At 45.6% G+C, this 12999-nt stretch overlaps 1 protein-coding gene across 1 annotated transcript in view; it reads right to left on the reverse strand.

Annotated features, from left to right (window-relative positions):
* Positions 1-1450: 1450 nt before the first annotated feature.
* LOC130322574 (zinc finger protein 551-like) overlaps positions 1451-12999 on the reverse strand; it is a 38787-nt gene continuing 27238 nt past the window's right edge. Inside the window, exons 6-8 of the mRNA XM_056553107.1 lie at positions 7559-7663; positions 6298-6687; positions 1451-3839 (exon numbers count right to left, since the gene is read on the reverse strand). Of these exons, the coding sequence (XP_056409082.1) occupies positions 3049-3839; positions 6298-6687; positions 7559-7663 (1286 nt within the window). The 3' untranslated portion in view covers positions 1451-3048. The remainder of the gene's footprint in view (positions 3840-6297; positions 6688-7558; positions 7664-12999) is intronic.

The following is a 12999-nucleotide window of genomic DNA, read 5'->3' on the forward strand; positions in this document are numbered from 1 at the left end:
CTGTGTTATCTGTGATCTACTTCTCTGGTCTGTTCAATTGCAGACCAGAGAAGAAGACACCCATGATGGCAGCAGGAGGCAGGTGAGGGGACCTCCGGCTGCCATTTTAGCCTATCTGATCCCCGCTGATGTTCGCCATTAGCGGCGGGTCCCTGAAAGCAGCCGGGACTCACAGGCTATGATGCAAGCGCAGCTCCTGCACTTGATCACAGCTGCGGCGGGACTCAGGGCATACAAGCGCGTTCTTGAGCGCTAAGTCCCTGGCGCCCTTGACGTACCTGTACGGCCTGTGTCATTTAGGCCACGCCTCCCAAAATTTTCAGCACGAAAATGCATCAGCCAAAAATACCGAAAGGGCCATTTTAGGCTGATCATTTTCGGCGGCCGAAATTTCAGTGCTTCCCTATTTTTTATTTTTTTTAGTCCCCATAGGAGACCAATACATGCAATTCTCAGATTGCATACACTGATCGACCCCATAGCATTGATCAGTGTTATCGGTGCTCTGCATGGCAGGCTTGGAGCGATAGAACACCGATCAAACAGCGAGGAGGAAGGCAAGTTCCCTCCCGCTGTCCTCTCAGCTGTTCGGGACGCCCCGATTTCACTGTGGTGGTTCCGAACAGCGCACTGAGCTAACTGGCAAGTGTTTTATCCCCTTTTAGACGCTGCGATCAACTTTGATCACAGCGTCTAAAGGGTTAATACCAGACATTAGCCCGATCGGTGATGTCCGGTATTAGCCGCGGGTCCTGGTTGCTGACAGCAACCGGGACCCACCAGTTATGAAGCGCGCTCACATTACGGGAGTCGGCCACGGGGGTAAATATGTGTGTGGTCGTTAAGGGGTTAAAAAGTGTGCCATTTTAACAACTCAATGTGTAAACACAGAAATCTTCATATCTTCATAAAACACCTCAATTGTGATATGTCAAACCCCTTTCTCCTCATGGTGATATTTCTCCCTAGAAAACGCACTTTAGGAAAATGCATCTGAACTGCATAGTGGGAATAGACACCAATCCGCCTGTGAGGCCAATATGTTCCCCAGGTGTAATAATGAAACTTTCCACCCAAAGCTAGAGGATTCATGGGAAATGTAGGCTGCATTACACAAGACACATCTTTGTGCTTTAGTAAAAAGAGATGGAGCTTATCCCATGTCTGCCACATCAGCAAAAACAGGTAAGAAAAAGGCAGAAGAAAAAAAATAAAAATCTATATTATTCTCTAATAAAAGCCTATGCTGCCACTATACAAGCAAAATAAATTAAAAATTCCCAGACTGCTTCTTTAATAATTAGTGGGCCTTCTAATAGTGCTGACCAATTTAGATGTTTTTATCAGCACCTGTAGCTTCTTGTCCATGTTTTCTACAATCTTCTTTCTCTACAATTCTTTGCAGGTTCAGCCCCCCCCCCCCCCCCCCCATTTTAAGCTCTCTCTAAAGGGTTCGACAATGGAGCTCTGGACTTATTTTCGCCAGTATAAGCAATCCGTTTGTCATTCACCATTCTTGTCTATTTTTAGATGTCGCTTCGGCCTTTGCTGTAGGGCCCGTGTTGTTCAGCTCACTAGTTCGCTTACATTTAGGTGCATATTTAGCTCTAAAATCCCCAATACTCTTCAGATTTCATTGTTTCTGTAACATGTTCAAACCTCTTGAGCCGCCATCACATAGATCTCCACCATGTCTCACTGTTGGTACACAGTACTTTTCTTTATAGGTCTTTATTCCTCACTAAAGAGCTCTAGTTTGGTTTCCCAGATGGATTGTGGTCTATAACTTTGGGCAGAGTTGTGTGGCTCTTATTTCAGTGGTGAAGTCCTTCTCCTCCCATACTGTGCAGCGTATAGTACGGGTTAAAGCCATCACACCAGACGTCTCCAGTGTAGCCTGAAGTTTTGTTTTTTTAAGCAGTACCTTTTGGGTTTTCTTATGAAATTTATCTTTGAACCACATCCTGGAAGGTTCTAGACTGATCCCTGAGTAGAAATAGCTGATAAGATTTTTAGTAGTTGAAGCTGGGATGCCGAGGTCTTTGGAGATCGTCTTGTGTTCCGTGACAATAGCGATTCTGCTCTGCTCATTGCTTTCTTGGCTTTACCATCACTAGTCTTTCATGCATCTAAGCCGCCACTCACAGACTGATAACCCCATGTGACACAGACAAGATGGAGGCAAGGGAAGCTCAGATCTCATCACAGGTTATTCTGATCTTGTCCTTTACGTTACACTGAACAAAGGGCCATTTATCAAATCCTGCCATTGTTATTTTTATGTTTTGTTCCTGGTAAGTTTTTATATTTTTCCGTGTTTTGTGCTTTCCTATATAAGAAGTCTGAGTTTAGATACATCCAAGTAGTTTCACTACACATTTCACTGATATTTTATATGGTGGAGTTAATACACTAAGATGCCAATAATACGGACCACAAGTATCACAAGCCCTGGCACCGTGGCCCAATCATCAGCTGTTACTTTGCAGATTTGCGTTTCCTCTGAACACTCAGGCTTTTAGTATGTTTTTAGAATTTGTGAGAAAAACAAAACAGATTAGGAGCTCCAATGGGGATAGAGACCAATGTGAATGGTCTCAAACTCTGTACAGCACTGCACAATGTGTCAGCACTATATTAATTAGTAAAAATAAATGTCTGGACATCCAAACTACGGCTCATTTTACACACCTGTACCTGAAGTCCATGGATTATTTTGACAAACTCTTCTGTCCTAGATTTCAGGGGGAAAAAAAATACATCACGAATCATGGGCTTTAGGTACAGAAGAGCCAGTAACCCCCATCAGTAGACCAGCATGGATTATAATAAAACCCATATAGACAACAGAATTTAAAACAAACAATCAAGCCTTCAACCCTTGTATTTCATAAAAAAAAAAAAATATTTCCTGGTTGTCATTTTTAAGACTAATAGAAAATACTTCAAACATAAACGGACATATAGATAAGGTTTGCATTAGCGCCGGCATAGACTGTACCTTGTGGACATAATGGGTTCAGTCACACACAAGGAGCTGTGCACTTTTTAGCTGTGTGGACACTCACTGGCTTCCCCTAGGTGAATTCTACAATGTCTGAGTAAAGACGAGTTCACTTTGAAGCTTTTCCCACACATATTACAAGTAAAAGGCCGTTCTTCTGTGTGGGTCTTCTGATGGATATACAGATACGAGCTCTGGCTAAAACCCTTCCCACACTTGTTACATATATACGGCTTTTCTCCCATATGAACCCGCTGGTGTCTGACAAGTGTAGAGTTCACACGAAAACACTTGCCACAAAATCCACAGGCATAGGGTCTCTCTCCTGTGTGAGATCTCTGGTGAATAAGAAGGTACGAGCTCTGCGTGAAGGTTTTGCCACAGTCATTGCAAACATAAGGTCTCTCCCCCCGATGGGCTCTCTGGTGTCTGAACAAGCTAGAACTCTGCGTAAAGGTCTTTCCACACTCACAAACATAGGGTCTCTCCCGGGTGTGGACTCTCTGATGCATAATGAGGTGGGACTGACAGTGGAAGCTCTTCTCACACCTCAGACATTGGAAACGTTTCTTTGCGGGACGTTTCTTCACAGACTTGTTGAGAAACATCTTCACTTGTTCATCTACGTTTTCAATTTTTAAAGTGTGCTTTGTGTTGACGCTTCCATGTGCCACCAAGAAAGTCCTGTTGTCAACCCTCTGAAGTCCCTCTTCTTTGACAGATTTCTCACCACATGGATGGTCAGGGAAATCATCATTGCCCACGGGCCTACTTTGTGGCTGGATGTCAGTGAGGGAACCTTCCTGCTTGATATGAATAATGGGAAGGTTTTCTACTGCAACACAGAGAAAATCATACAAATAAAGAACTGAAGTTCCACTACTTCATAATATATTATAAAAGGTCTCAACTGGAGAAGCAGCTCAGGACAAGTGGCAGAGGGGAGGAGAGGCCATCAGCCTTTTATGCTCCATAGAAGAAGAATACAAGGCTGTTTAGTCATCATTCAAGAAGAGGGGTGACAATATGGGGCACAATCTAACATGAAACCTGTTCAATGGGACTGAGTGACATAAAAGGGTAACTTTATTTCTGCTCCATAATGACATTAGGACAAGCATCTCTGAGGATATCAGCAGAAAAAGTCAATAGCTGTGGGATTGGACAATCCTGTTGACCCCAATACTAGCCACACTCGCCAAAGAATCATCTTCCCCATCCTGATCTGTACCTTTCTGCAGTTCCAAAGATTAAGAGAGAAAATAAAATGTCCAAAATGCATATATTGTGCCCCCCATCCAGACGACGCTTCCCCTGTGTGGCTTTTACTGCTGGACCTGACGTCTATAAGACTGGACTAACACAACAGGATATCATCAGAATTCATTGTCTAGGTCAGCATGGAAGAAGAAATTCTTGGTACTTTGAGCCACAAGGCTTAAATAAATAGAGAGGGCTATTGGGCATGATCTCCCCATTACACAGTGTCACCATTCTAGCCACATCCCCCATGCCACCATAATGCTTCAAACCTCCTGTAATACCATCACCTATGAACCAGATCGTAAATGACAAAAGGCAGTATGGCAGAGAGTCCCATGGCCACTGTGGTTCACAACAAGAATTAATGGTTTGTGCCCATGACACCCTGTGCTCAACTGACTGACTATCCCTCAGGATCTGGGAGATGACATTTTTCATGCAATATAAATGGTAGTAAATAGTAAGTAAGACTAATCAAACTCTAGAAGTAAAGAACTGTAATCTGGATCACATGATCCATCAGGTTATAGACTGCCCATGCTTTGGATAGAAAATTGGCCAACAGCTCAGTTATCTTTTGTTCATTCTAACCCACCTGCATCCTACCCTTTACTGCAGACCCGCACCCCCCCCCCCCCATCACTGCAGACCAGCACCCCCCCCATCACTAGACCAGAGCACCCACCCACCATGACTGAAGACCAATCACTGCAGATCCCCCCGTCACTGCAGACCCCCCAGTCACTGCAGACTAATCACTGCAGACCCCCCCCCCATGACTGCAAACCAGAGCGCGCACACACACACACACACACACACACACCCCCACACCCACACACCCGTCACTGCAGACTAATCACTGCAGACCCCCCCCCCCCATCACTGCAGACCAGAGCACACACCCCCCCCCCATGACTTTAGACCAGAGCACACCCCCCCCCCCCCACTCCAGTCACTGACTAAGTTTAATGCAGCACTGGAATATGCACCATGTTCAGGTATTGGGGCCCAACCCAAGAATTACAGGACTATGAAGTTCAGCAAGGCTGTGGTTTACCGAGCTTATACATTGTGGAAAAACGTTTCTAAGAGGCCCCTACTGAAATAAGTCAGATCCAAGTAACAATGGAGCAAGTACCTTAAGAGACCTGGTGTGTGCCAGCTGGGTACATGTCAGGAAATGGAGCTGCAGTTATAGCAGAATAAAAGTATAACAGCCAGGAACATTGAGGATACTGAGGAGAAGACTAAAGGTCCAGCCATAGATCGTAATCACCAAGGAACCCAGCACCGATCCCCGGAGGTAGGCTGCACCTCACCAGCACTACAGTACCCAGCATTTCTTCTGGTGTGCACTTTGAGTAGTCATGTGCTGCTGGTTCTTATTCTACCAGGAATAAACATGCTGTTCTCAAGGCCAATAATTCTGTATAAAATGCCCGCTTGGGGTTTTAGCCTGGGGTTGGCATACTATGGAGAGAGCTGGTCAGTGGAGTTGAAGGTCTGATTAACCTGGGTAAAGGCTGGTACAACCCCATTGGGATGAACAGACCCTAGCCCTACTGGGCTTTGATGTACACAAGTGGTCATTGCTATAGGTCCCTCAGCAGGCGGCTGCTTCTAGTGCTCCTAATGATATGGACCTCCTCAAACTCTCAGAAGAGCTTAACCCTTCTCAAAAGTGTATGCTGGGTCAGTAACAAGATTGAGATGTAGGGGGTAGACCCCACCAGGGCCCTCCCAGCTGTATCTAGGAAACAATTGTATGCCTAATATCTACAGGCTGAAGAACAAGCCCCACATTAAAACTGATGTCCAGTTACTGATATAGGCCATGAATATAAGATCAGCAGGGGTCCAACTCCCATCACCCAACTGTTTACCCACTTCCATAATTACATCAGCTGTAAGACAGATTGTATGTGTGTGTGTGTACTCAAATTATATATAATACACCCCCAAAACGTATCCCAACAACTCCATCTGCAAACACTGCATTGAAGCACCACAACATCTGCTGCATTACCTACCTGCAAAGTGATCCGTGGTGGCGCTGGCATAGGCCTCGCCATAGCTGCTGAGCATGGAGTTCTGACTGACACTTGAGGCGTCTGGGAATATGGTCCCATAGGGATCCTTGCAGGGGTTAGGACCTGCCTTCTGGAAGCCTGAGAGGGCAGCAGAATGACTTCCATACACACTTGTTCGATCTGAAGACTCATGGAAGGAATGGCCACCATCCTTTAGGGGGTGCAGGAAAGTATGGGGCTGGCTAGAAACCGGACTCCCAGAGGGATCAGAGTAGGGATCTAGTTTTCCATTCGGGTCACTGGCAGCCTCCTTACTTAGAGGAGTTTCTGTGCTCCCAACGTCTTCTCTCTCCATTCCCGATACAGTCTCTGTTTTTACATTGAAGGACCCTGCACAAAAAAGATCCCACAATCTATCAAGTAGCAACGTTTCACTGAGGGAGGGAGATGCATACAATGCAAGAACAGTATGGTCTCCAGCCCGGTCCAGGCCCTGCACAAATCTAGATTAGGGATCGACCGATATTGTTTTTTTTTAGGGCCGATACCCGATAACTTATACCGATATTCCGGTATAAGTTATCGGCTATTTATCCCCCCGCGACACCGCTGCAGATCATTGATTTAAAGTGGACGCTTTAAAACAATGCACTGCAGTGGCTTTTGCGGTGCCATGGACCGCCGCCGCCACCCGCTACTCTCCCGCTGCCTGTCCGGGGGTCCTGAGTCCTATCACCGCCACCCCCGCACCGCTCCACCCACGGCCGCACCGCTCTGAGTCGCACCCCCCACCGCTCCAGCCCCATTGCCGCCCCCATCCCCGGTTTTATAATTACCTGGGCCCGGGGTCCACTCTACATCTGGCTCCATTGGCGTTCTCCTGAGCTGTCACTGTGCGCACTGACAGTGACGTCACGTCGCGCACGTCACTCGCCATTGCGCACAGCATAACGCAAGACGCAGCAGGAGCCAGAACTCTGCGTAAAGGTCTTTCCACACTCACAAACATAGGGTCTCTCCCGGGTGTGGACACTCTGATGCATAATGAGGTGGGACTGACAGTGGAAGCTCTTCTCACACCTCAGACATTGGAAACGTTTCTTTGTGGGACGTTTCTTCACAGACTTGTTGAGAAACATCTTCACTTGTTCATCTACGTTTTCAATTTTTAAAGTGTGCTTTGTGTTGACGCTGCCATGTGCCACCAAGAAAGTCCTGTTGTCAACCCTCTGAAGTCCCTCTTCTTTGACAGATTTCTCACCACATGGATGGTCAGGGAAATCATCATTGCCCACGGGCCTACTTTGTGGCTGGATGTCAGTGAGGGAACCTTCCTGCTTGATATGAATAATGGGAAGGTTTTCTACTGCAACACAGAGAAAATCATACAAATAAAGAACTGAAGTTCCACTACTTCATAATATATTATAAAAGGTCTCAACTGGAGAAGCAGCTCAGGACAAGTGGCAGAGGGGAGGAGAGGCCATCAGCCTTTTATGCTCCATAGAAGAATACAAGGCTGTTAAGTCATCATTCCAGAAGAGGGGTGACAATATGGGGCACAATCTAACATGAAACCTGTTCAATGGGACTGAGTGACATAAAAGGGTAACTTTATTTCTGCTCCATAATGACATTAGGACAAGCATCTCTGAGGATACCAGCAGAAAAAGTCAATAGCTGCGGGTTTGGACAATCCTGTTGACCCCAATACTAGCCACACTCGCCAAAGAATCATCTTCCCCATTCTGTTCTGTACTTTTCTGCTGTTCCAAAGATTAAGAGAGAAAATAAAATGTCCAAAATGCATATATTGTGCCCCCCATCCAGACGACGCTTCCCCTGTGTGGCCTTTACTGCTGGACCTGACGTCTATAAGACTGGACTAACACAACAGGATATCATCAGAATTCATTGTCTAGGTCAGCATGGAAGAAGAAATTCTTGGTACTTTGAGCCACAAGGCTTAAATAAATAGAGAGGGCTATTGGGCATGATCTCCCCATTACACAGTGTCACAGTAGCCACACCCCCCATGCCACCATAATGCTTCAAACCTCCTGTAATACCATCACCTATGAACCAGATCGTAAATGACAAAAGGCAGTATGGCAGAGAGTCCCATGGCCACTGTGGTTCACAACAAGAATTAATGGTTTGTGCCCATGACACCCTGTGCTCAACTGACTGACTATCCCTCAGGATCTGGGAGATGACATTTTTCATGCAATATCATATTATCCCTTTTACACTGCCTTTATCATTGGCGAGCCCGGCCCGACTTTTTTATTTATTTATTTCTTTGTGTTTTTGTTTTAGTAGGATTGTGTTATATTGTGAAGCAAGATAGGCGGAGAGGCACGGACAGGTAACATACGTACACAGTGAAGTGTTATACTGTGCGTCTAGACCTTGAAGTTTGGACAAATAGCATAGTTTTATTTAAGACAGGACACAGGAATATAATTAGGAACAGCAAACCTAAATGTTTTATTTTTTTTTCTAAAGTGTTAATTTTTTTTTTCTCTTTGATTAACGAAGTAAAATAATTCCATACACATACTTTCAAGCATAGACGGTAGTGTTCCTAAGGCGACGTCCAGCTGGTCGGGAAAAGGCGTTCCGGAAGATAAGGACCTTTTTCAAGCAGCACAAAAAGGGACGAGAAGAACAACACTGACCAAGATGGCCAAGGAAAACGTGAGTATGGACTTTTCCACACTAAAAGATTTAGCACAACATAGTAGTTTTGACCCAATACCCCCCCACCACATACAAATCAGCAGAAATGTTAGTGTCCACTTTATTAGATCAAGCATATAAATATGATAAAATGCATATTAGCAAAAGATGTGTTCTGAACATAACTTCTAAACGGCTTAAGATGTTGGCAAAACTAGTGTATTGCTTTGAGGACACCATTTGGAAGCCTGAACACAGTGAAACAATTGCTGCTAACAGGAAGGCAGACACGGTAGCTGATATACATAACTATCACTGCCATAGCTGCTTAGATAAAGTGAAACAAGTGTGTACACTGGAATACCAGTTAGAAGAAGAAGCCCAGTGTACAATTGAAAGAGGCAAGGAAATTTGTATGTTGGAATCAAAACTCTCTGACCAGGAGAGGTATTGCTCTGACATGGACAAAGAACTTCTTCAATTATACACTGAGATCAATCAGTATAAAAATAGAATGGCATCTACTGATACAATGATAGAAACACTTAGGGAAGATCTGGCTGCAAAGTTGCAGATGATTGCTAACCTGCAGCAGATCATCACTAATCTGTCTCGGCCTAGTGCACATAGCAAGTTGCCGTTGCCAAGGAAACACGTCTGTGTTACAGAGTTGGCAGAGGGGGAGAAAGGACAAATGGCTCCAGTGCCTGATGGGGGTCGACTACCTCAATCTCCAAGTCTGGATGATAGGCAACAGGTGGGGCGTGGGTTATCATATTCTCCAACACCTATGGAGAATATGGATAACAGTCCCTGTAATAGGGAGGGAACAAGTGTGGTATTTGGTAGCGGATGGGAAACTGTAAACTCCGCTTCAAGTCTACCAAGGCAAACAAGAAGGGTGCCGGAATTTTATCCTAACCACAACGGTATGGAAAGGATACATTTCCTGTTAAAGATCTGCAAAGAGATCCCTAGTTATGATCCCAATGTAGACCCATTTACCTCATGCGACATTTTCGAGGGACATTGCAACAAGTTTTCAGTGGCCCCTCAAAATCGGATGGAGTTGTTTAAATTATGGTTGCCTACACACCTTATCCAGAGGTATGAGGCAACAGGGAAAATGGACCCCAAAAATGGCAAATTTCATAATGAGGAAGAACGCCTTTCAATACTTATGAAATTAGCAACTGGCCATTGGGATGTTACCCCGGATATCCTGACTAAATTCAAACCCACCATACATGATGAGCCCTCGTCTCTGTGTGGGAGGTTTGAAGCAATGTACAGGAAGGTAACAAAAGATCAAGGTAGAGGAGTTCCACAAGGCATGGTGCGTATGTTTGTGGAAAGATTCCCTTACCTGGAGACTGCGATCCGGTTAAGTGCAGCGAAAGAATCTTCGCTCATGGATGCAGCTATGATTATTGAGCAGTACAGACGAGATCTGCTGCAAAATAGAAAGTCTGTAAAAGTTAGGGAGCGTGGGAATGTCCCATTTAGATCTAAGGAAGCACGTGGACACCATGCTAAACCCTACAGACCTGTCTACCCCACAGCTCCACCATTGAAAAACAAGCAGTCAGGACACATTCGTTGTTTCCTGTGTCTGCAATATGGGTACATGAAAAGGAACTGTCCACAAAGTTCCTTCAAAACAATTGCCCACGATAAAACTGGCAATAATGGTTTCAAAGTGAAACCCAATTATGTCAAACAACATGGGGGACAGGAAAAAATTTGAAGCATTTACAATGGCAAGCTAGACACGTTGCACTTGTAAATGTCCCAAGCAAACCAGCTGAAAACTCGTTAAAGGGTAGAAGCGATGCAGAATGTTCCAGCTGAACATTCTCAATTGGCAGTATGTACCACAGAGGTCCCTACTGGGAGTCTGGTGCACCTTGACTGACAGTCAGGGATCCCTAAACATCTGTATCCAATATGTGACATCTTGGATTCTTCAGGGAGACCCCACATTGAAGCCAGAATAAAAAAATCAGGACACTAAGATCATGCTTGACACTGGTGCGGAAATTTCCATTACTAATGTGAAACATGATCTTCACCCCGACAGCCCTCAGTGTGTGGTGATCGGATTTGATCACCACAAGGGGGGGTGAGAGCCCACAGAATAGAGGAAGTGGTCATCCAGATTGCCAGACATATGACACTGAAGATCCCAATGTGGTATTACCCAGGTTCCGATATCATTGGTACCGATGTAATGACACAGAACGGATGGATCATTGATTTGGCAAACTGCATTGTGTGGAAGGGCCCTAGACAAGCAAAGGTGTGTGTCATACAACGCCAGTGTCTGGGACCACCCCTGCCTGCAATTGAAAACTCTGTCAACATGCTGGAACACAAATGGCCAGAAGTCTCACATAACATAGACCTCGAACCTATTGTGTATGAGCATCCAGGTTTGTGGGAAAAATGGGCATCCAGGTTTGTAGTAAAAATGACTGTGGGAAAATGGTAGGTGTTCAGGTGGACATCCAAGGGCCAGACCCACCACCTCCACGACAATACCGCTTTCCACCAGAGGCAATGGAGTCAATACTGGACACAGTCCAGGATTTGAAAGAAAGGGGCATGGTCATAGAGGGCAATTCTAAATGCAACAATGCCCTCTGGCAAGTGAAAAAGACCAGTGAAGGACACTAATTCTTTCAGCTTGACTGTAGACCTAAGAGTCCTTAACAAATACACCCCCACGTCTGCCCCAGTAGTTGCACAGACTCCCGACATAATGGCAAGAATAAGCGGCAAAAGTCGCGTATTCTCGACCATTGATGTTGCCAACGGGTTCTTTTCCATTGAACTGACAGAGACCTGTAGGTACAAGTTTGCTTTCACAGTGGGGGACAAACAGTACATGTTTTGTGTACTCCCTCAGGGGTTTCACAGCAGCCCTACATACTTTCACCAGGCATTGGCAGCCGTACTAAGTGTGTTTTCAGGGCCAGAACGTCTGCTGCAATATGTAGACGATTTGCTCCTTCACAAAGAGACCATGGAAGAGCACTTGGCTCTGTTGAGGGAACTGCTGGGGCTCCTGGTCCAAGCAGGGCTCAAACTGAACCCTCACAAGGCAAACTTGGCTAGGTCAGCTGTAACCTTCCTTGGCGTCCAAATTTCCCATGGAGCCAAAGGCATCATGGCTGCCCGTGTGGAAGCCATGGTGAAACTACCCAGACCAGGCACTCTTCAGGACCTGCGCAAGTTCCTGGGGGTAGCCAACTTTATGAGAGAGTTCATAGAGGATTTTTCTGTGAAAGCGAAGCCACTTTATGAACTTCTCAGAGGGGAAGAACCTTCCTTGATAGATTGGTCCGAACCACAGGAAGATGCATTTTCATCCCTGAAAAGAGACCTCTCCTCGGCCCCAGTCTTAGCAACCCCTCACCCTGAAGGAGAAATTGCAATTCAGGCCCATGCTGGTGCAGAGTCTATCTCGGCGGTCCTGCTTCAACAAATAGTATCAGAGTATAGACCACTGGGATACTTCTCCAGGCTTCTTTCACCAGTTGAAAGAGGGTTTGATGAGTGTGCCAAGCAACTTGCAGCCGTGCATTATGCAGTTAAAGCAACTGAGCATATTGTAGGCTTCAAACCCCTCACTGTTCCACTGACTCCACATTCACCTTTAGCCCTCTTTCTTCGCGATACCCTCCCTGGAGTCTCACAATAGAGATTCGAGAAGTGGATCATGGACTTGAGTGGAAGGAATCTGACAGTGACACAAAAGGCAAAGTATGTTTTGTCCCAGTTGTTGAATATGACAGGGACTGAACATGACTGTGGACAACCAATGCAGGTCACTGCTCCCCCACTGTTCAGGACAACATCACATCCGGATGACAGAATCATCTTTGTTGATGGCTCTCGCTTTTGTTTGGATGGCACCTATGTGACAGGGTTGCCCAGATAAATCAAAGAGCTCCAGCCCTTAAGCCAGTGTTGCAACATGTTCCTCCAGCTGATGGACCGTGGTCGTCAATACAAATT

Source organism: Hyla sarda, unplaced genomic scaffold (genome assembly GCF_029499605.1).
Source record: "Hyla sarda isolate aHylSar1 unplaced genomic scaffold, aHylSar1.hap1 scaffold_236, whole genome shotgun sequence".
NCBI lineage: Eukaryota > Metazoa > Chordata > Amphibia > Anura > Hylidae > Hyla > Hyla sarda.